At 34.6% G+C, this 25944-nt stretch overlaps 1 protein-coding gene across 1 annotated transcript in view; it reads right to left on the reverse strand.

The window, feature by feature from the left end:
- Positions 1-25944, reverse strand: part of CAMK4 (calcium/calmodulin dependent protein kinase IV) — a gene marked incomplete at its 3' end in the record, with an annotated part of 234535 nt that overhangs the window by 92508 nt on the left and 116083 nt on the right. Inside the window, exon 2 of the mRNA XM_081302083.1 lies at positions 19297-19375. Within this exon, the coding sequence (XP_081158209.1) occupies positions 19297-19375 (79 nt within the window). The remainder of the gene's footprint in view (positions 1-19296; positions 19376-25944) is intronic.

Genomic DNA, 25944 nt, shown 5'->3' on the forward strand with positions numbered 1-25944 from the left:
TCTGGCTTTCTTATATTTTAAAGGCTGCAGCAGCTCTATAATATTTCTTGTTTCTCTACTTTGATTGTTACCCTTTAGAATCAGTCCCTCTGCCACAGCAGCCCGAATGATGTCTTTAAAATGTAAATCAGATCATGTCACAGTGGGTGTCCCACTGTGCTTAGAATAAATTTAAACACTACCATGTGCTATTAAATGCAGGCTGGCTTGGTCTCACTCTATGGGTCTGATGTCATTTTCCTCCCTACACAGGCAATTCAACTCCTAGACCAGGTTTCAATGCCATTGCACTGGCTATTTCCTGTTTCTCCAGTTTTTCTTCTGCACTCAGTTCACTGAGTTGCCTTTCCTGGCCATCCATCAAAAGTAGCTGCACTCATAAGCCATGACCCATACCATTTGTTTTATTTAAACATTTAGAAAACTCTATGTTGTCATTTAATTACTATTTCATTATATTTTGCTCCCACCAGAGTATAAGCTTTATGACAGAGTCTTATCTATTTTTACACATTGGAATCTCCAGCATTATTTACCCAATCTCAGTGTATAGTAATTTGTTGAATGGAGGAATAATGTAAGGGAAATCGTGGTTAGATGCAAAAGGTTAGTGGTTCAAAAAAAAAAAAAAGATATCCTGGTACAACATAGAACTTTAGTTAGATGAAATCAAAATTTGTTATTCAGTTCTCATCCTGTCATTTGGGGACTATCTGACATTTTTTTCATGCCATTGACACTGATGAAGTGGAGAATGCCTATCTTGCAGCCAGAACTGAATATCTATCTGGAACCTGAGTTGCTTATGGTTTCCAAATTATGAAGCTCAAAGAGTTACTCCACTACTTATCTACATTTGAGTTCTCCCAAGGTAAGTGAGGGGCATCCTAAGAATGCAATTCATAGACTCTCACGTGAAGTTTCTGATTTTGTAAATCAATTGGAGTAGATACTGAAATTCCTGCCTGTTGTCCTCACTCATTGCAGAATGTAGAACTTTTATTGTTGCCAGAAAGGAGTCCTACTCTTTTTCTTGGAACAACTTATATGGTCTTCACTTAGAGTGATCATGTTTGCATCAAAAACAACCCACAAGTGATTAAATTAAAATGAAATTATAGAGAAAAGAAAGTTGTAACAGAATTAGAATGTATTATCCCTCCCTAAAGAAGCTCTGTGTCCTCAGTAAGTAGAGAGTTCTAGGGATGCAGCTATGGATTCTTTGTTTTGTCTCTGTGTCTTGCAGGGGCACAGAGCTTTGCTGGGTACCAACTCTTCATATCTCCCAAGAAGATGCCAGCACCAGCATGGTCAGATCATCTCAAAAAGGACATATATATCCTGTGAGCAAAGGAGAAGTGATATTAAGCCTTCAAATTATTTCTTAAGTCTTATGTTGTCAGAGCTGGAAGAAAACAAACCTATCATCCATGTATACATAACCTACATATGAGTCATATATGTATGTATATATGATAGCATGTTTTTAAAATAAAATGATGGGCTAGGGTGTGGCTCAGTGGTAGAGCACTTGCCTAGAACATGTAAGGCACTAGGTTAGATCCTTAACATCACATAAAAATAAATAAGATAAAGGTATCATGTCCATAAAATAAAAATAAGTAAATAAATACATAAAAATGAGAAGCATATCCACCATTGTAACACAGCTGATCATCAGTGTTTTATTTCCTTCCAGCTTTTAAAACTTTAAAAGGAAAATGTGATTTCCTACTTTTTCACAAAACACATCATAAAACTTTATGGATACTTAATATTTATAAGCAGATTACCTGAGAGTTTCTGGGGGATTCAGTGGCATCAATGCCTAACCCAAATGTCGGACATTTATGATTCTTTTCAATTTGTTATTAATATGAATAATTCTGTAACAAACATCCTTGGGTGTATATTTTTAAATATTCAATTCTATGGCTGGCTATTAAGAGTTCTTTATAAGTTCCCTTAATCTATGTAAAGATTACTTCAACTTCATCATATGTAAAATAAGGATTCTAATTACAACCATCTACTGTTATCGTTATAAGGATTAAATGAGCACATGTGTGAAATTTCCTGGTCCATGTAGATGATAAGAATATGTCAGTGCCTTACCTCAGATGGCATTTAAAAGGTAAGCATGTTCTGTTTCCAGTTTCCTATTCCATGCCAAAGAAGCCACCACAAAGTAGAAGATAACTGAATCAAAATCCTAAACTATAGACCAACAGAATCTTCTAGACTGATGGTAATCAAACAGAGAAACAGATGCCATTTGCATTAAGTAACTACCTTCCCTCACCTTTTCTGAAGAGTGGGATAAATGTTGCATTGTTTTGTTTAATTTTCAGGAACGCTTTAAGACCATTTTTTTATGTTTTCTGGTTATCACTGACCACCAAAATCACTCTTCTGTTGATTATGAATCAGGATATCAGCTTTGCTGTGGTTAAATTCTGGTTCTAACAGAACCATCCTTTCTTCTTAGTACCTTCCAGTAATTTTCATATGGTCAAGACAATACTTTTCAAAATGCTTCTCAAATTATCAGGAAGTCATGCATACCACACAATTTAGTTTCCATTTTATATTCTTCAGTCAAATGATGATTCAGTTGCATGATTCCCAATGTATCTGAAGTAAGAGAGAGAACTTTACACTCCTGACAGCCCTGAGATATCCTTTTGATCTTTTTATTGATTCTTCAAACCAAGTAATTAGCTATTAGTTATAAAACAAAGTAATTAATTATATTCAAAAAGCTTATGACTTTATAACCTATTAAATAATAAAAATAAAGAATATGCCTGGAATTATTAGCATTTTAAGATTCTTCAATTTCATTTTAGGATTAAATTATTTACCAAGAGTATTTATATGTAAAAAATAAAATACTTGTGTGCTTGTGGAAAACAAGTTTTAGCTTATTTCCTACTTTTTCTGGGCAATTAAAACCTTCTTCCAATATCCTGGTAATTATTGCACAAGGATATGAAAAACTTCCTTTTAAAAATGGGCTATTGAAGAAAAAGGGATTTTAAGTGATTCTTCTAGAGCTATTCATTACCAGAAAATACACAAGCAAACAATGCTGAATGAAAAGTATATAATCATTCTTCAGGGCTGGAGTCAGAAAGAGATCTCTAGAGAGATTTTTAAGGATTTAAGGTTTGAGGGCAAAAATTCATTGACAACATTATTCCATAGTCATATGTTCTTCCTAGCTGTGAAAGTCTGGATTTGCCTTCCTTGCTGAGTAGGCATCAAAACCTTGAGTAAATACCAAAGTTTGAGTATTCTTGAAAAGGCCAGTTACTTCCAGAAATCAGAAATGAAAGTGCGCCAGCTCAGTACTTCTCAGCATCTTTTTCCATGCAATGATATGCATACCCTCAAATGCTCTCATTAGCACATCCTTAATCTCCTCTGCATTACAGGACTCAAGGTTTAAAAGTTTCATGTAAGTGTTTGGGTAGGTATGCACACATTTCATGTTAATACCCCATCACTTCTCCCTTTCTCATACTTTTGTAGACCATCAGGATTCGAGGAGGCAGAGGCCAAGGGGCCTGTAATACATATAACTGGTCTGATCTCTGATTTTGTGCTGCTAGGATGGTTTGGTGCTGGAGTGTGTATCAGGGTTTTTTTTTTTTTTTTTTTTTTTTTTTTTTTTTTGCCTTTCTCACACAGCTGGTGAAGCCTCTGATCTGTGCTGAGCAATCTGTAGCTACAGGTGTCCTCTGGTGACAGTCCTGGTGTGGGGCCTCTTTAAGGAGAATACACTCCAGGCCCTAAGACTTTTTCTGAATCCACAGGCCATTGAAGAACAGGGCAATGGAGACACAGCTTTTAGAGAGAACTTAGACTCAATATTTACCCTAAAGAATTACATTTGAACCAGAAGAAACTAAGAAATCTTTGACTAGAAATTTGAAGTATTTCCCCCCAAGATTCTCAGGGGTACCAGGTTCAGGAAGATATATATATTTCAAATTCTTTGCCATTTCCTTTTTATAATTTGTTCAGTTAATTATACAAGATAGTAGAATGTACTCTGATACATTATACATACAGGAGTATAATTTCTCATTCTTCTGGTTGTACATGATGTAGAATCACACTAGTCTTGTAGTCATATATTGCATAGGGTAATAATGCCTGATTCCTTCTACTAGCCTTTCTTTGCCCATATTCCCTGCCCTCCCTTCACTCTCTTCTACCTATTCTTCCCTAGACCCCCCAATTTTAATTGTCATAATAAATACAGTATACTTTTGCCTTTTTTATGTGTTTAGATGGAAGTTTAGTTTTGACTTGTTACTCACCCACGTTCCCCCTTAAAAATATGAGAAAAATTTAAAAGTAGTAATCTTGCATATACTTTTACTTATCAATAAAAGGTGCCACTTACAACATAGTACTTTATTACGTATACTGCACCTTGAAATTGATGAGAACACTCAATATGCTCTGATACCATGATGGAAGAAACAGTTCTAGACTATTCTGATCCCCAAATCTCGGAAAAAATATTACAAGTGTCAGCTTGGTATGGTGTGAGAAAAAATAAATGGATATAAATATCCATTTGATACATTTTTCAGACTTCTGAAGTAGAGATAAATATAAGCAACATTAGCTGAATTTACCCTATGTTAGACATTTTCTACAGAGGGGAAATTGAACCCTGATGTACACAGCCTGTGGACATAACTGCATACTATCTACTATTAAGACAAAGAGTTAAGGGACTCATATCAATACCTGTGTGAAATTTGTATATCTCATGGTACCCTGTTGTTGTTATTTCATTTGTTAATTTATAAAATTTGTTAATTTGTTCATTTTGTGTTGCTATAACAGAACACCTGAAACCGAGTACTTCATAAAGTAAAGAAATTTATTTGGCTCATGATTCTGGGAATTGGAAGGTCCAAAAGGCATGGTGCCAGAATCCTGGTTAGGGCTTCTGGGTGATGTCAACATGGTAGAAAAGTGGAAATGGAACCCCATTTTAAATACCCCATTTTTAAAAGAAAGTTTTTCATATCCTTGTGCAATAATTACCAGGGTATTGGAAGAAGGTCCTAATTGTCCAGAAAAAGTAGGAAATAAGATAAAGCTTTTTTTCCACAAGCACACAGGTATTTTATTTTTTACATATAAATACCAAGTGTGTGGGGTAGCCTCATTTTATAACAGCCTACTCTGGAGACAACTAACTTGGTTCTGTGGGAGCTACATTAATCCCAGTCAATGATGGTGTCTCCATGACCTAATCATCTCCTATAGCTCCCACCCCTCACAACTACCCTGTAGCATTAGGAACCAAGATTTTATCATGTGAGCCATTGAGGACAAATGATATCCAAACTATCACAGTTAATACTGTATGAGAAGACTCATTAAACTAAAGTTCTTACAGAATTTGGAGAAAAAAATATGTTGCTTGTATTCTTGGCCCATAGAAAATATTATTTGCCCTTGTTTCACAGTGGGGCATAGAAGCTGAGTTTGGCTTCCCTAAGTCTGTGTCAATAAAGGCTTATCATGATTTATCAGCTTGGCAAGGAGCAACAACTAGTTGCAGCTCCAAATCTTGGGTCAAGATTATTCCTGACATCTTTTTCCCACTAAGGGCCTTCATGGCATAAATAAGAAAGGACCAGTTCGGAGACTCACAAGACTTGAGTTCCATTCTAAATGCCATGTGCACTTTGGAGAGTCAGTTTCCTAAAATTCCCATAAATAAAATACTACCCCAGAGAATTCTGCACTAATGTGAAAGAGGATAGTATACTGGGCTTACTAATTAATGTGGGCTTTATTCTTATTTAGCATTATACTTCTTTACTGTTGAAACTACTGAAGTGACATATGGCTATTTGAGAATGCTTAATTAAAAAAGAATTGAAAATTAATTCAATCTTGAAAACTATTTGGATATCTTCTAATTAATATCCCTTGGTACATACTCATTATTTTTTCCTCCTTTAGCAAATTAATGGCTTTGAAGTTTCATGACTTGACCTCTTCTTAACCTTCCTTCTCTTTTCTTTTATTGTGTGGATGGGTATAGCTCTTACTACCATTTATCTCTGTATTATAAAGAAATATATAACTCAAAATTTCTTAAAATATTTTTCTCTGCTAACACTAGGATTATAGCTTTCCCGCTGCTCACTAAGCTGTGAATATTGAGACTGACAGGTCCCTTCCTACTTTATCTCCCAGCATTGCGGGTTGTGGCTCACTGTGCAGCACTCCAAGTTCTCATGTCATGACCCTGAGTTCCTATCTACCTTCCCACTGCCCTGGGCTCTCCCTTTGGGCACAAGCCATTTTCCTACTCAGCTCCCTGAGAAGTTTCTCCCTCTGATTACACATGTCCTTTTTCTGCTTCTTTGACTTCATTAGATGGTGGAGATCATTTTAGAGCCAACCACACATGGCTTGTCAAAGTACCAGGAGTTAAATGTGGTAATTCAAACAGATGGTTTCAGCCAAATGTGTTCACTTTTCACATGTGTTTATCTTTTGTTCAATAGCACAAAGAACTGTTTGATCCCTCCCCCCACCCCATCAGCTTGCCTCTGGATTACAGTGTTTATTTATTTTTTTTAAAGGCAGCAGCAATGAAATATGAGGGTTCAATATATGAGAAAATGGATAAGCAAGCAAGATTATAATACATTCCAGCAATGTTTACATCAAAAACAAAAAAGCAAACAAACTCATAACAATGAGCTATCTACAAGAATGTCCAGACTTCTAAGTGGACCATCAGAAGGTAAAGCATACAAATCAGGCCAATATTTAAATATGCTACTCTGCCACCTTCTCCCTTTAATAGACGTATACTTGTTACAAACTGAACAAAAATATCCCTGTTCCTCTTCCAGGAAACCTGGCTCAATAGTCCCTATGAAAACCAATAGGTTCCAACTGATAAACGCTTGAAGAAGTTACACTTCACTTGTTATCGGCAAGCTACTTTCCTTAATGTGTTCTGAGATCTCAAATGGGCCCCCAAAAATCTATTTGAGCTGGTGATTTATTATTCTCCTGTCTATCATTGACCAAAGTGACTTTGTCTGTACTTCCAGAGCACGCAAACAAGTGGTTGAAAGTAGCTAACTGCAGTATATAATAGAAGCATATCTTTAAACAGATTGAAGCATCCATCTCTCATATGTACAAAATGAATGATTCATGTCCAGTTTTCTGTCTTACCAAAGGTTAGGCAGAAAGAGAGAAAACCTCCATCTCCATCTCTTAAATCTGTGCAGTTGAGGGTTAGTGATGAAGTATAGAGGCTCTCCCTAAGGAGGTTGGAGGTTCCTACGCACAAAGCTAGAGAGTAGATACACTTCCTCTTCTCACTCAGAAGGAGTCCAATTTATTTTGTAACTTATGTATTTATTTTAAAATTTTACAGCATTTATTGAGGTATAGTTGACAAATAAAAATTATGTATATTGCCCCACTGAGCAGCAGACCCACGCTGGAGTACAGGCCCAGGCCTAGTATCATCCCTGCTGACCTGTGGTGGGGCCCAGGCCCAGGTCAGGCCCTGCACTGCCCCACAAACCCACCCAGGAGCCCAGGCCTAACCCACCTCTATTTTGGGATACTGCAGCCATCGCCATAACTCTCCCCACACAGTAGCCTCCATCTTGGCATAACAGACAGGGCCTGGAGGCAGTTGCATCTCTAATCAGATATTCCAAAGACATTGTAAAGTCCACTCTTTCAGTCTCATCTTTGAAAGTGGCTGCATCTATCTTGGGACACCCCTACTATTTTGAGTTACCTCCACTCTTGCCGCTACCACATTTAGTTGTAGTAGCATCCATTATGAGACACCACCTTGGCATGGGAAGCCCAACACCAAGGTGAGGTACAGGTAATATACAGGGACACTACAAGATTATAGGGTAGAAACTGTAAACCTCAGATCTGTACGGCAAGAAAGGAAGACACATAGACAACATGAAAAAAAAAAAAAAAACAAGGGAAAAAGTGCCCCAAACAAACCAAGATAATACAGTAATAGAATCCATGGAAAGTGCAGTCAATTAAATGTCACAGAAAGAGTTAAGAATGTAAATAGTTAAAATGATCTGTGAGTTAAAGAATGACCTAAGTGGGCAACTATAGGCAATACTTGATCACTCCAACAAAGAGATAGGAGAGCAAATATAGGCCCCTATTGATCACACCAACAAAGAGATAAAGGAGCAAATACAGGTATCAAAAGATTACTTCAAGAAAGAGATAGAGATTCTGAAAAAAAATCAGAAATTCTTGAAATGAAGAAAACAATAACCAAACTAAAAAAAAAAAACACAAAAACCTCAAAAGAAAGCATCACCAACAGACTAGATGACTTGGAAGACAGAACATCAGATAATGAGGACAAAATATACATTTTTGAAAATGAAGTTAACCACACAGTGAAGATGGTAAGAAACCATGAACAGAATATCCAAGAATTATGGGATAGCATCAAAAGACCAAATATAAGATTGATTGGGATAGAAGAAGGCACGGGGATTCAAACCAAAGGAATGCACAATCTCTTCAATAAAATAATATCAGAAAATTTCCCAAACATGAGAATGAACTGGAAAATCAAATACAAGAAGCTTACAGTACATCAAATGTACAAAATTACAACAGATATATACCAAGGCACATTATAATGAAAATGCTTAGCATACAGAATCTTAAAGGCTGCAAGAGAGAAGAATCAGATCACATATAGGGGGATCTCCAATCAGGCATCCCAAAGCCATTGTAAGGTCTCAGCAAATTTCAGCAGATTTTTCAACATAGACCCTCAAAGCCAGGAGATCCTGGAACAACATATACCAAGCTCTGAAAGAAAATAGATGCCAACCAAAAATTTTATATCCAGCAAATTAAAATTCATATTTTATGACAAAATAAAACCCTTTCATAATAAACAAAAGTTAAAAGAATTTACAGTGAGAAATCCTGCACTACAGAGCATTCTTAGCAAAATATTCCAGAAGGAGGAAATGAAAAAACAACAATAAAAATCAGCAAAGGGAGGAACTACACTAAAGGAAAGGCCAATCAAAGGAGAAACCAAGTCAAGTTAAAACCAAAAATAAACCAAAATGTCTGGGAATACATATCATATTTCAATAATAACTCTGAAAGTGAATGGCCTAAACTCACCACTTAAATGATATAGACTGACAGATTGAATTAAAAAAAAAAAAAGACCCAACAATACCCTGCCTTCAAGAGTCTCATCTCACAGGAAAAGACATCCACAGACTGAAGGTGAAAGGATGAAAAAAAATACCACTCATATGGACCACGTAAACAAGCAGGGGTTTCCATCCTCATATCTGATAAAGTGGACTTCAGACCAAAGCTAGCATTTCATATTGCTTAAGGGATTCATACATCAATAAGACATAACAATCATAAATATCTATGCCCCAAACAATGGGGCACCTATGTATATCAAACAAACCATTCTCAACTACAAGAACCAAATAGACCACAACACAATAATACAACACAAGAAAAACTAAAAAAAACTGTAGAACTCAATAACACAATCAATAATTTAGACTTAACAAATGTATATAGAATATTCCATTCATCAACAAGTGAATACACTTGCTTCTCAGCAGCATATGAATCCTTCTCCAAAATAAACCATATGCTATGCCACAAAGCAACACTTAGCAATACAAAACAAGAGATACTACCCTGCAATGGAATGAAATTAGAAATCAACAATAAAATAAAAAATAGAGGCTACTCCAACACCTAGAGATTAAACAATATGCTATTGAATGACACATGGATAACAGAAGACATTAGAGAAGAGATAAAATTCTTAGAGGTAAATTAGAACTCCAATACAACCTACCACAATCTCTGGGACACTATGAAGACAGTGCTAAGAGGAAAGTTCATTGCATTAAGCTCATTCATTAAAAGAAGAAAAAGTCAATGAATAAACCACCTGATATTACATCTCAAAGCCCTAGAAAAAGAAGAGCAAACCAACACCAAAAGTAATGGAAGACAGGAAATAATTAAAATCAGGGCAGAAATAAATGAAATTGAAACAAAAGAGGCAATTCAAAAAATTGACAAAATGAAAAGCTTGTTCTTTGAAAAAATAAATAAAATCGACAAACCCTTAGCCACCCTAATGAAAAGAAGGAGAGAGAAAACTCAAATTACTAAAATCCATGATGAAAAAAAAATATCATGACAGAACACTATTGAAATATGGAAGACAATTAGAAACTATTTTGAAAGTTTATACTCCAGTAAAATAGAAAAACTCAAAGATACCAACAAATTTCTAGAGGCATATGATCAACCCAAACTGAGTCAAGAGGACATACACAGGGGCTGGGGATGTGGCTCAAGTGGTAGTGCGCTCGCCTGGCATGCGTGCGGCCCGGGTTCAATCCTCAGCACCACATACAAACAAAGATGTTGTCTGCCGAAAACTAAAAAAATAAATATTAAAATTCTCTCTCTCTCTCTCTCTCTCTCTCTCTCTCAAAAAAAAAAAAAGAGGACATACACAATTTAAACAGATCATTTTTTAAGCAAGGAAATAGAAGATGTCATCAAAAGTCTACCAACCAAGAAAAGCCTGGGACCAAATGGATTCACAGCTGAGTTCTACAAGACCTACAAAGAAGAATTAATACCAATACTCCTCAAATTATGCCATGAAATAGAAAAGGAGAGAACCCTTCCAAACTCATTCTGTGAAGCTAGTAGCATCCTGATACCAAAACCAGGCACAGACACATCAAGAAAAGAAAATTTCAGACCAATATCTCTGATGAACATTGATGTAAAAATTCTTAATAAAATTCTGGCAAATTGCATACAAAAACATATTTAAAAAATAGTGCACCATGATCAAGTGGGGTTCATTCCAGGAATACAAGGATGGTTCAACACGAAAATCAATAAATGTAATACATCACATCAATAGACTTAAAAATAAGAATCATATGATTATATCAATGGATGCAGAGAAAGCAGTTGACAAAATATAGCACCCTTTCATGTTCAAAATCCTGGAAAAACTAGGGAGAGTAGGAACATACCTCAACATTGTAAAAGCTATCTATGCTAAACCCAAGCCCAACATCATTCTAAATGGAGAATAATTGGAAGCATTCCCTCTAAAAACTGGAACAAGACAGGGATGCCTTTTTTTTACCACTTCTATTCAACAGAGTCCTTGAAATTCTAGCCAGAACAATTAGACAGATGAAAGAAAATAAAGGGATATGAAAAGGAAAAGAAGAACTCAAACTATCATTATTTGCTGATGATATGATTCTGTACTTAGAAGACCCAAAAAACTCCACCAGAAAACTTCTAGAATTAATGAATGAATTCAAAATCAACACCCATAAATCAAATACATTTCTATACATCAGTGATGAATTCTCTGAAAGAGAATTTAGGAAAACTACCCATTCACATAGCCTCAAAAGAATTAAATACTTGGGAATCAATCTGACAGGTGAAAGACTTCTACAATAAAAATTACACAACACTAAAGAAAGAAATTGAAGAAGACCTTAGAAGATGGAAAGATCTCCCATGCTTTTGGATATGCAGAATTAATATTGTCAAAATGGCCATACTACTCAAAGTGCTATACAGATTCAATGTGATTCCAATTAAAATCCCAACATCATTCCTTTTAGAAATAGAAAGAAGCAATCATGAAATTCAGTTGGAAAAATAAGACACTCAGAATGGCCAAAGCAATTCTTAGCAAAAAGAGTGAAGCAGGAGGCATCACAATACCAGACTTTACTCTAGTATACTACAAAGCTATAGTAACAAAAATGGCATGGTATTGAAACCAAAATAGACATGTAGACCAATGGTACAGAATAGAAGACACAGAGACAAACACACATAAATACAGTTATCTTATACTAGACAAAGGCACCAAAAACATATATTGGAGAAAAGATAGCCTCTTCAACAAATGGTGCTGGGAAAACTGGAAAACCACATACAGCAAAATGAAACTAAACCCCTATCTCTCACCATACATAAAACTCAACTCAAAGTGGACCAAGAACCGAGGAATTAGACCAGAGACTCTGTGCCTAATAGAGGAAAAAGTAGGCCCAAATCCTCATTACATCAGATTGGGCCCCGACTTCCTTAACAAGACTCCGAAGTCACAAGCAATAAAATCAATAATCAATAAATGAGATAGATTCAAACTAAAAACTTCTCAGCAAAAGTAACAATCAATGAGGTGAAGAAAGAGCCTATATTTTGGGAGCAAATTTTTGCCACACATATATCAGATAGAGTACTTATCTCCAGTATAATATATAAAGAACTCCAAAAAACTTAACACCAAAAAAAAAAAAAAAACCACAGTCAGTAAATGGGCTAAGGAGCTGAACAGACTCTTCTCAGAAGAAGACATACAATCAATCAACAAATATATGAAAAATGTCCAACATTTATAGTGATTAGAGAAGTGAAATTCAAAACTACTGTAAGATTTCATCTCACACCAGTCAGAATTACAGTTATCAAGAATACAGACAACAATAAATGTTAGTAAGGATGGGGCAGTGGGGAGGCACACTCATACATTGCTAGTGGGAATGCAAATTGGTACAACCACTCTGGAAAGCAGTGTGGAGATTCCTTAGAAAACTTGGAATGGAACCACCATTTGACCCAGCTATCCCACTCCTTGGTCTATACCCAAAGGACTTAAAGTTAGCATACTATAGTAACATAGCCACATCAATATTTATAGCAGCACAATTCACAATAGCTAAATTGTGGAACCAATCTAGATACCCTTCAATAGATAAATGGATAAAGAAAATGTGGTATATATACACAATGGAATATTATTCTGAATTAAAAGAGAATAAAATCATGGCATTTGAAGGTAAATGAATGGACTGGAGAATATAATGCTAAGTGAAGTAAGCCAATCCCAAAAAACCAAAGGCCGAATGTTTTCTCTGATAATTGGATGCTGATCCATAATATTGGGGGAGGGCATGGGAAAAATGGAGGAACTTTGATTGGGCAAAGGGGAGGGAGGGTTGGGAGGATGCATGGGGTCAGGAAAGATGGTGGGATGAGATGAACATAATTATCCTGTGTACATGTATGACTGCACATATGGTGTGACACTACATTGTGTATGACCAGAGAAATGAAAAGTTGTGCTGCAATTGTGTACAATGAATCAAGATGCATTTTGATGGCATATGTACCTAATTCAAATAAATGAATAAATTAATTTTTTAAATTATGTATATTTACGGTATACAATGTGATATTTGCATATACATTGTGAAATGGTTATCACAATCAAGCTAATTAACATATCTATCACCTCACATAAGTACTTTTTTATGGTGGAAAGAATATTTAATATCCATTCTTAGAGCAAATATCAAATATATATTACTATTTACTCTGGACACTATGTTATCGATGAGGTCTTGAATTCATCTTACAAATGAAAGTCTGGACATTTTGGGTAATGTCTCTCTCTCCCTTCCGTAGTCTTCTACTCTCCTTTTCTATGAGTTCAAGCTTTTTAGATTGCATATGTAAGTGAGATCATGCAGTATTTGCCTCTCTGTGCCTAGCATATTTCACTTAGCATAATGCTTTCTGGGGCTGTTGAAAAAGGCAGGATATCCTTCCTTTTTAAGACTGTAGATTCCATTATATATGCCACATTTTCTCTATTCATTCATCAGTCCACAGACTACGTTGTCTCTAGATCTTAGTTTTTGTGAACCATTCTATAGTGGACATAGGAGGGCAAGTACCTCTTCATGTATTGATTTTGTTTCCTTTAGATTTGGTATTGATGGATCATATGGAAACTGTTTTTAATTTTTTGAGGAATCTCCATGTTGTTTTCTGTAATGACTGTGACAATTTACATTCCTGACTAATGCTTTCCTTTTCTCCACATCCCCTACAGCCCTTGGTGTCTTTTGACTTTTGGATAATAGCTGCCCTAACAAGGTGACATCTCATAATGGTTTTGATTTCCATTCTCCTGATGATTGGTGAATTTAAATTTTTGCATAAATATCTGTTGGCCATTTATTGTCAATTTGTAAGACAGGGGCTGATGGTTTCCCTCACTGATGGTACTTGTTCCTATATCATTAAGGCTGTCTGTGCTTGGCAGGTTGGCAATTGCTGTAGACTGAATGCTAGTGTCTTCTAAACATCATATTAAATGAAGACAAAACTTATGCACGAAGGAGAAAAGATAGCTCTGTTTCCTTCACACTTGATTCACAGTTTACAAAGTGCATAGTAAAAATTCCACTGATAATTAATTGCAAGCCCATTGGTCATATGTCTGAGACAATGAAGTTATATATGAGCAACAAAAATGGCACTTCCTGTGAATCTGTAATATTTCAATGTAAAAAGTGGAAAAACAGGCCATCTTTGTGCAGGAGATATTCAGTGCCACACACTTGTGAGTTGGCAACTTCCTCACTATAAGTCTTTAAGTGGGAAAATAACCAACCAACCAAAAGAGCACTTCAATCTATTTTCCTCTCTTGTTTAACTTAACAACTTTCAAAATTATTCACACCGATGATGCAATGAGACAAATGGGTATTGTTACAGGAAATGTCCAGGCTTTCCAGTATAATAAAATAATGGTTACCTTTCATTTTCTATTTTCTGGCACTTTAATAAATCTATAATAGTCACTGATATTTATCATAACATTAAGAGGCTGCAAGATCTTGAAATTATTCCTGAATGGCAAAAAAAAAAGAATGTTCAAAAATGTTCAGTTATTTGAAGATGATCTCACTGTTAAGTCTGTTGTTTTTCTCCATACTTTTCATTATGAGAATGTTCATACATACTGAAATGTTAAAATTACACTGTCCTATATTAAATAATTTGCCACATTTGTTTTCCCTTTTCATCTTCCCATATGTTCCCACACTCATACATAACATACTTTTTGTTGTTGAATAATTTGAAAGCAAATCATATGATGCACATGTATTTTAATGTATTCTAATTCTTTCAAATGTATCTATATATAAAGTACATCATGTAATATCCATATATAAAATAAATATTAACATAAACATGTTTTTCTTATTGCTTTTACATGTTAATTTCTCACAAGGATTGTTTGGTTTTTTTTTTTTTTTTTTAGTGAAAATGCCCAGTCGTCTAACATGAGAATTGATTCATGTTTATTATCAGTATTAACTCCATCCTGTACCTGACCACCAATGCATGTGTCCTATCTTAAATAATTACCTTGCAACTTTCTTTTGGATAATAGCTGCCCTAACAAGAGTAAAGTGACATCTCATAGTGGTTTTGATTTTCATTCCCCTGATGATGAAGTTAAATCTTTGCATATAAATGAGGATAAAACTCAACCTCAACTGGATCAAAATCTTAGACATTAGAACATAGACCCTATGACTAAAAGAAGAAAAATTTGGCCCAAATCTTCACCTCCGTAGACTTAGGAACTGACTTCCTTAGCAAGACTCCTAAAACGCAAGTAAAATCAAGAAACAATAAATGGGATGGATTCAAACTAAAAAGCTTCTTCTCAGGAAAGAATCAATAACATGATTTTCCATGTGAAACCAGTGCATTGATTTATATTCTTATAGATAAGTCATGGCATTTTCTGTCACCTAGACATTTGAGAGACTAACTGATTCTCAAAGATGAGTTCTCTTTTTTTCAAATGGAAAATAAGTCCATTATTGCTAGTGTAACCCAAAACTTCCTAAAATATTAAGCTGTGAGAAAGAAATTTAATATTGGTAAATTTATCAAAATTTAGGTTAACTCTCATTAAAAAAGTACTTAAATAGATCCCGAGAAAGGCAATTAACATTATCAAAGAATTAACTTTTAAAAAGATAGGAGGGGTGGGGGTGTAACTTAGTGGAAGAGCACTTGCCTAGCATGCAAGAGGTCCTAGGTTTGATCCCCAATATAGGGAGAAGGGAAGAGGGAGGAAAACTTTTACATTAACTTTATTACCACAAATGGGATGAGATTTCTCAGGTTAATTAACTTTTGAATATGATGTGTTTTACTCATCTCCATATAACATATTGAATGTAACATTTTGAAATTCACCTTAGAGGTCCTGCTTGAAGGATAGTACTATGGGTAGAATTGTTTCTGCCTCAAAAATATATATCACCTTAACTGCCAGTACCTCTGAGTGTGAACTTACTTGGAAATTGTGTTATTGTAGATGTAATTTGTTGAGATAGGGTCATGCTGGAATAGAATAGGTCTCTAACTCAATTGTACAGGTACCTTATAAGAAAAGCAAGATTTGGACACAGACATTCAGAGGAAGACACATAGAAAGAAGATGGCCACATGATAGGGGAGGGAGGCAGAGATCAGACTGATGGAATACCAAGGATTGCTATCTCTCTTCAGAAGCTAGGTGAGGGACATGGAACAAGAAATGAACCCTACCAACACTTTGGCTTTGGATTTCTAGCATCCAGAACTGAGAGGATACATTCATATTGTTTGTAGTTTTTTTGTTATGCTACCCTTGGGAAACTAAGATATATATATATATATATATATATATATATATATATATATATAGAGAGAGAGAGAGAGAGAGAGAGAGAGAGAGAGAGAGAGAGATAGCAGATGGAGGAAGGCAGACTAAGATTAAGATTCCGGCCTATTAGGTTTAGGTGTAGGCATAAACTGAGTTCTTCAGAACCTAGACTTAAATAATATAGTAGACCTATTAGTTTTAAGTGAATCACATAAAATTGCTATTTTCGGGGCTGGGATTGTGGCTCAGTAGTAGAGTGCTCGCCTAGCTAGCACTGGGTTCAATCCTCAGCACCACATAAAAAATAAACAAACAAATAAATAAATAAATAAATAAATAAATAAATAAAGATAACTATGTCCAACTACAACTAAATATACATATATGTATAATATTATATGGATATATAAATATGTTTAAATATTTATATAATATATAAAATTAATGAGAAAATAATATATATTTATATATTACATATAAAATAGATATTATATATAAATATATAATATGCAAATATATAAGCCATTTTCATAGGGCAAAAATGAACTAATAGACAAAACTGTATTATATTCAACTCAATAGATGGATACATAAATAATTCAAGTTTCCCCAAACCCCTTTTCATCTTCAGCAGCAAACCCATTGTGGAATTGTCTAGGAAAATATTTCCCCTGCATGACTTTCCCTCTATAAATAGCTTTTCAGAGTCCATTCATTTCATTTAGCTAAGGAAGTTTCCGTCTCCATGTCCCATATAGAATTAAACACTAGAGGCAATCGCTGGGCAAGGTTTTGCCTGCTCTCTCATTTGCACATCGCTGTGCACAGTTTATCCTAGAAGACAATACTGGGGATTCCATCTCATTTACATTCAGAGCTAAGGTTCCTCCAGGAGATTTTTTTTTTCTCATTCCATTTGGCACAGCAGTAACTGTGTTTGACAACATCTGCCTTACAGCTCCATCTGACACTTGGTTCCCGTCCACATTCTCTTCCTGCTTGTCTTTTGAGGAAGATATTTTCACAACAGATGTGGAAAGAAGGAAAGTAAGGGTGAACCACGGCTGTATTTTTTCAATTAATATGAGTCAGGAGCTTACCAAACATCTTTACCTATCTCTTACTCCAAAGGTTGTTGACATAAATCACTATTCTCTAAACCAGCCTTTTTGTTCTTTGGGATTCTTGAGCATTCACAAGTAATTTCTGGTGTTTATTTCCTTGACTTTCAAATATCTATCCCTTCATAAAATGTTTTCAGCTAAAAAAGTAAAACACAAAACAACACACACACACAAATTTTACCAACAATGTTTTTGATCAACAAAAGATAGAACTCAGTTTAATGATATTTTGTATAAACTACTGATAAAGCACAATTTGTTTTCATAACAAGTAGATATTTAATAGGACATTCTTTTCCATAAATTTTTAAATAATCTTTCACTCAGATAAATTATATAACTAAAGGAAAATTCCAAACCTTGTAAATATTAACTTGTATAATTATCTACTCCAAACAGAATTTTCATAACATAGAGTTTACTAGTAGCAATTGCCTGTGAATTATTACCTACTTTGATTAAACTAGGGGTTTTTTTTGTTGTTATTTTGATATGGCTTTAAATTCTAACAGATTGTTTCAAAATGTTATTCTATTTCCACTTGACTGGAAATCCTATGCCATTATGCTATTCATTATACGAAGTTCTAAAATTTCCCTGTGCTGGACAATATATAAACAGCTGGTGATACTAAGCTGCCTTTAAAGGAAAAAATTTCTTGGCCTAAAAAAAAGGTAATATTTGACTTCAAAATATATGACATTTCTCTCCTCAGTAAACTTTGTGAATAAGTTTTCAGAAATATATATAATGTGTATGTATACATAGTTCACATATTTGTCCACATAAAATTTGAATAAGGAAGAATGTGGTTGTAAAGAGTACCTTGTCCTTTATGGATTTTTGAGTAGAAACTACTTAAGGATAGAGAGTGTAAATGAAGGATTAAATCTACACACTTCTCTCTTGGGGACAGACTATTACACAGGTGCCTGCACTTATTTTGGAATCTCACCTGCTACATTTCTTACTTATTAGCGATGAACAACCTGAGACACTTTGCCTCTTCCAGCTTGCCTATCATTTGAGAATAAACTCAAACAAATCCTTCTTTCTTTTCCAAATACAAACCCAGCCATTGAAAGTTAAGACAAATTAGAAGCTGATGACTCCTTTCACAAACACAGATATCTGTGTTTCATTTCAGCTTCTTATAAATGCCAAGCTTCTCTAGGATATCAAAGTGTGACTCTAATATGGAAATGTTAAAATGTGCCATCTATGTATATACATCTCCCAGACCACGGCTGGTATAGAAAGCCAGGCTTCCCTACCAGCTCTCATGCATCTCCTTGGCACAGTTCTCCCCACAGACCACATTCGCTGCAACATCCCATGGCTTTCAGAGAGCCATGAGGATTCCATCAGACCAGGATCAACTTGGCTTGCTCTCTCCCCTTCAGGAGTCACACCCGTCAGCTGCACATAGCAGCTCCCTGGCCCCTTAGTCCTTTGAGTCAGGTTCCTGACTGCTCCAGGTCACAGGTCCCCCAGAGATGCTATTATATAATGAAATAAACTTACTGTTTTCTTTAACACTTTGAGAGCATAAGGCTTCTGGGTCCCCTTCTGTTTGCATCTGTACACAATGGATGTAGCACCCCTTGAGGGGGAAAAAGACAAAAAGAAAATGTTATGCTTTGGACATGAATTAAAGGGATAAGTTTGAAAATAAGTGTCTCTTACAGTTACCCTCTCAAACGACAAGTGTTTATAAGTTCCACTATACACGGGCCCTATATGTCAAGAGTACTTTTTTTCCCCACAATTGAATACATTTTGTTTAGAAAATTCTAGGTTTTTAGACTGCTCTTTTTAGACCCTCTTTTCCTCTCACCCCTTTTCTACACCAGTAACAAACAACAGGGCTGCTTCATTCAGTAGGCACGAAAGTAAATCACGTCCTCCGGTAAACATAATTTTTGAAGAACACCCATCCAAATCAGAATCCTAGAGTGCCTAAAGGTACCTGTTGAGTAAAATAAGCTGTATGACTTCAGGGAGGGGTTTCAGTTCAGGACTTTTGTAAGTGTCCTAACAGTGCATTTCTGCTACTTGGCAAGGGAGCTGGAGAACCCCCAACCCCTTGCTCTTTTTTTTTGTTTTAACCTATTAAGGAGAATGATAGGGAAGAATGTAACAGCTATCTTCCTATGTTTGTAAGGTTGCTAAAAAAAGAGCATTAAAAAGCAGGACAGTGTGGTACAAACGTTCCCACTCCACACACAAAGCAAGAGAGTAAGAGAAACAGACAAAAAGAGAAGTACAGACCAAACAGGCTAAAGTTTCAACTTCAGAAGGAGAATATCTGGAAGTATCTTAAAATAAGATCAGCTTGAAGTAAACCTCTCAGACTTTGAAGAGCAAGCCAAAGGCCCTCTTGTGATATATTCAGTCCTATGGTTCTGAAATTCTAGGTGGGCACAAAGGTTTATAAAAATCAAACACATATCTAGCTATCTAAGCACAATAAACTTTTAATATAGCCAAGAGAAGTCGGTTCTAGTGGGTTCTATTTACCAATGGCCAAGAAAAGTGTTACTATTTTTAAAGATCTTTGGTAAGAAAGGACATATACACAAAATAAAGTGTTCTAGAAATAAAATAAGTGACAATAAATATGAAATTTACTTTTTTTTAACATTTTCCTACTTTAAAAGATAACTAAAGAAAATATATTTTTAATATCTTTATTTTATTTATTTTTATGTGGTGCTGAGGATTGAACCCAGTAGAGCGATCACCCAGCCTTGCACATGCTAGGTGAGCGCTCTACTGCTGAGCCACAATCCCAGCCCAATTAAAGAAAAATATTAACAACACATTGCATTCAAAGCATATGTAAAAGTAAAATGAATGACAATAAATGAAGAATAGAAAAATAGAAGTTGGTAAAATACTGCAGTGAAGTCTCTCTGTGTGAGGTGCATGATATTATTTAAAGATAGATTCTGATTAACTATAGGTTGGTATTATATGACCTCGCACAATGGCTAAAATAATTATTTAAAAGAAAAGTCAATAATAAACCTAAAATGCAAATAATCAAAAATGCAAATCAAAACCACAATGAGGTTTCATTTTTCTACCTTTTAATTTGGCTGTTATCAAAAAAGGTGAACAATCCCAAGTGTTGTTGAGGGTGTAGACAAAAGGAAACCCTTGCACAGTGTTGGTAAGAGTGTAAATTAGTGTAGTCATTGTAGAAAACAGTATGGAAGTTACTCAAAAGATTTAAAAAATAAAACTGTGGTAGAACTTATGATCCAGAAATCCCATTACTGGCTATATATTCAGAGAATGAAATCAGCATGCCAAAGAGCTCATTCTCTCTCGATCATTGTAGCATTACTCATAATAGCCAAGACATGGAGTCAACCTAAGTGTCCATTAATAGATGAATGACTAAAGAAAATGTGTTATATATACACACTGGAATACTACTAAGTCTTTAAAACAAGAAATTCTTGCTATTTTCAACCACTTGGATGAAGGTGGAGGACAGTAATGAAACAAGTCAGACACAGACAAATATTGCATGATTTCACTTATATGTAGAATCTAGAAAATGTGAACTCATAGAAACTGAAAGAAGAATGGTCAGGGATTTGGGGGTTGTTGCTCAAAGGAGACAAGAACGATGTATTATATCTTGAAAATCACTAAGGGAGCAGTGCATATGTTAATTAGATTGAGTTAGTCATATCACAGTGTATACACATCTCAAAACATCATATTTTATGCCATAAGAATGTATAATTTTTAATTATAAACAAAAGATTTTATCAAAATTATATTGAGATTTCAATTGACTCCAGTAAGAATGGCAATTATCAAGAATATAAATAATGATAAATGCTGGTGAGAGTGTGGGAGAAAAGATACACTTACACATTGTTGGTGGGACTTCAAATTAATGCTATCACTCTGGAAAGTGTGTGAAGAATCCTCAAAAAAAAAAAAAATGGACCCAGCTATCCTACTCCTCAGAACTAAAATCAGCCACATCCAAGTTTATAGCAGTGCAATTTACAATAGCCAAGTTATGGAACTAGCCCTGGTGCCCATCAGTAGCTGAATGGATTAAGAAAATGTGGTATATATACACAATGGAGTTTTACTCGGCCATAAAGAAGAATAAAATTGTGGAATTTTCCAGTCAGTGGATGGAAATAGAGAACATCATGTTAAGTAAAATAAGCAAGACTCAGAAACTCAAGGATTAAATGTTTTCTCTCATATGCAGAAGCTAGAGCAAAGTAAGGGGGTAAAGAAGAGTTGGGGGCAGATATCATAAAGATATAGGGAAGTTCAGTGGAGCTGAAGAAGGAGATTGATGGGAAGAAAGGAAGAACAGGAAACAGGAGGAAATGCAGAAGGAATTTGACAAAATTATGCTATGTGAACATATAAATATGCCACAGTGAATTCCACCTTTATGCATATCTATAAAACACCAATTTAAAATGAATAAATAAATGAGTAAAGTAGAGAAAGGAGAAAAAGGGAGAGAAGTTGAGAGGGAAAGAGGGGGCCACGAGGGACCGAAATGGAGTAAATAAATCCCATGCATTATGGTTATGTCTCTATGAACTCAATTATTATTTATAACTATAATGCACTAATAAAAACATTAAAAATAAATAAATGAGAGTCTTGAACATATATCTCACCAAAGAAAATATATGGATAGCAAATAAGAACATGGAAAGACGCTCAACTACATTATTCATTAGGGAAATACAAATTAAAACCATAAGAAAATGGCAACTACACACCTATTTGAATGTCTTAAAATAAAAAGACTAGCAAGGATGCAGAGCAACTAACACTCTCATGCTTTGCTGGTGGGAATGAAGAATGGTGCAGCCACTTTGGAGAGGAGCTTGGCAGCTTCTGCTGAAGTTAAACATATCCCGGGACCCATCTGTCTCACTGGCAGATATTTATCCAAATGATATAAAAACTGTGTTCATTTACAAACTTGAACACGTATCTTTGGAGCAACTTTATTAGTATTCATCAAAATCTAGAAATGCTCCAACATCCAACTGTGAAACAGATCAACAATCTACAGTATATTCATACAATGAAATTCTACCTAGAAAGGAAAGGGAATAAACTAGGGTGCTCTTAACAACCTGGATGAGTCTCTACACAATATCCCAAGTGAAAGAACATCATTTCAAAAGGCAATATACTATATAACCCAATTTGTATAATATTTTAAAGACAAAATTATAGGGATGGAAAATATATCAGTGATTTTTAGGGGCTCAGAAGTTGGGGAGATATTGACTTCAAGTAAACATGGAGACTTTTTCTTTTCTCATGAGAGAATTGCTCTATATCTTTTTTGTGTTGGTGTTTGCACAAATATATTCACTTGTCAAAAAGGCATAATTGTGTAATAAGGTGAAATTTACCATAATTTAAATTATATCTTAATAAAAGTAAGTAAAACATTGTTCTAGAAAAACCATATTGTTCAAAGGCAAGGGCAAAAACCAAATTACCAAAATATAGCCTACAGTATTCATTCCATTCTATTTTCACTTAACAATAGGTAACTGATGAAATCTTAGAGAGAAAAAATTTAAGAAAATGTGACTTGCAAACATTTGAAGTAAAACCAAAATCTAATTTTCATTTTTATGAATAATTGAAAAAGTTAGCAATTGAAAAGTTAATATTACTCAATAATTCATGTAAAAGAAAATATATTATAAGGCATATATTGCTTAATTTCCTAATCTCATTAAATTACCTCATCAATAAAATTTTCAGTATATCAATTCTTATTTTAGCAAAACCTTTTTTAAAAAATTAACAAACTCTCAAGACACAAGTATACTAGAAATAACATTTTAAAGACTGAAAGTAATAAGTTAAAAGAATAACCTAAATAGATTTATATGAAAATAACATTTTAGTAATTTCTCAAAAACATAGCCTATATTCTTTGTTGAAATTAAATGGTTGCTCAAGTTTGTAAATATAGAAATGGAATCATGTTTTCAGTATATTTATATAAAATAGTGTTTTTACATAAAACATATTAACAGTTAACTTTTAATATAGATGGGACATATTGTACATTTTGCATCCTCATTTAAAAATATATTATGTAGAGAGAATTATCAAAAAATTATCTGAGATCCAAAAGAAGCAAGAGATTATAGAATAGAAGATATTATTTTATGGGGTTATTCAGCTAAAAAATAATGCTTCACTTTTCATGTCTATTCATTTATAGCATGTTCTTTAACAAAAAGACCAGGAGTATAAAAATTATTCCAGTTAGATCTTTTTCTGCTATGATTTTTATGACAAAGAAAGGAAATCAATACTCTTGAAGTTTGACTTTTATTTTCAAATTGGTTTTCTTTAACAGAAATGTTAGGGAAGTTATTTCCAAGCTCTATCCTCATCAAATGGCTGGATATTTTTAAAAACATCTTAAGGCAAAAGGTTAAAAACACAGACCACCACGTTTTTCATCAAACAGAAAGAAGAGAATGTAGTTCAACCTGTAATGTTTCTAAAACTGTGTATAGTGTAATGATTATAATACTGTGTACAAATCATAACATATTTACAGAGTATAGTGTACCTCTCTCTCTCTCTCTCTCTCTCTCTCTCTCTCTCTCTCTCACACACACACACACACACACACACACACACACGCACAACTATTATTTCATTAAAGCTATTAAGAAACACCTGATGTTGGCATCTGGCACTGTGTGGAACTTATGGGTGTGGGGAAAAGCTCTAGATGTAATTATTTATTGGCCTCAAGATGTTTAAAGTATACAGTCCTTTACTGCCACATTTACAACTATGTAGCATAAAAAGGGGCTCTTTATCCTGTACTTCATCTACATATTCCTCATATTCAATACTTAAGGACAATTATCAAAACCTTTTGCAACTATGTCTGGATACATGCTTTTCCTCTTTATTTTTTTATTATTATTATCTCATCCCTTTGCTCTTCTTGTTGCTTTAAAGAAAGAAAAACTGATTTAATTTTATATTTTACTCCAAATGAAATCCAGGTGTTTTGACATAACCACCCATCCACTAGTTCAGAGACAGAGACCCAAATGCATTCAAAGGTCAAATACAGAGTAAATATGATTCAAAATGGAAGCAGAAATTCCTAAGTCTGGATTCACATTAATACTTTGGGGAATTTTGATGAGATTGTACAATATTAAGTAAGGCATTTTAGCAGTAAAGTCCTTCTCCCATCAAGGGAGGTTTTAAATCAGAGATTGGCTTTCTCTGGGAGGATCTAATGGGACATTTGTGATCCTTTGAGTCACAGTAACAAAGCTTGGCTTCTTTCCTTGCTCTTTGGAAATGGAAGAAAACTTCAGACACAGAATATTCTAAAATGTACTAGCCTGGAGGAACTGTTGGCACCTTTGTTTTTTGGTTTCAGCTGTGTCTCTGCAATGATACACTTCATGGCCATGTAAAATTGTCTTTGCTAAGGTTATTAGGTCTCATAAATTACTAGAGTTTTGTTTTTTTCCCCTTGAAATGGAAGCAAAAATCATTTTCATCTTTTTTCTAATGTTGAAGGTGCTTGGTTAAAGTATATTTATGTCAAAATATTAATCACTCTTTTAAATTTTTTTTAGTTGTAGATGGACACAATCCTTGTATTTTATTTATTTATCTTTTATGTGGTGCTTAAGATCAATCCCAGTGCCTCGTAGGTGCAAGGCAAGCGCTCTGCCACTGAGCCACAACCCCAGCCCCCTATTAACCATTCTTAAACATTTCAAAGCATTTAATATTGTTTGTTTCTGTATTTGATTTTTAGATTTTTAAATATTCCTTGTGTGTGTGTGTGTGTGTGTGTGTGTGTGTGTACTGGCAGAAAAGATCTTCTAAATGCACTTTCTGAAAAGGTCTAAAAGCAAATCTGTGACTTCTAAAAACTGTCAATCAAACTTGAAAATATAACGTGTGCAACGCTACATCCATCGCATTTCTCCTGAGTGACTGACTTGCTATTCACAAGCCTATTCTTTTCGTTGATTTTTAGATTGGATGAATTACTAAAATTTAACTCTTCTTAGGTGTGAAAGTAGAGTCACATGAAGGAACACAAATCCAAAAAAAAAAAAAAAGACAAATTCTCTCAGTGTTTAATGT

Source organism: Spermophilus citellus (genome assembly GCF_964194105.1).
Source record: "Spermophilus citellus genome assembly, chromosome: 1".
Lineage (NCBI taxonomy): Eukaryota > Metazoa > Chordata > Mammalia > Rodentia > Sciuridae > Spermophilus > Spermophilus citellus.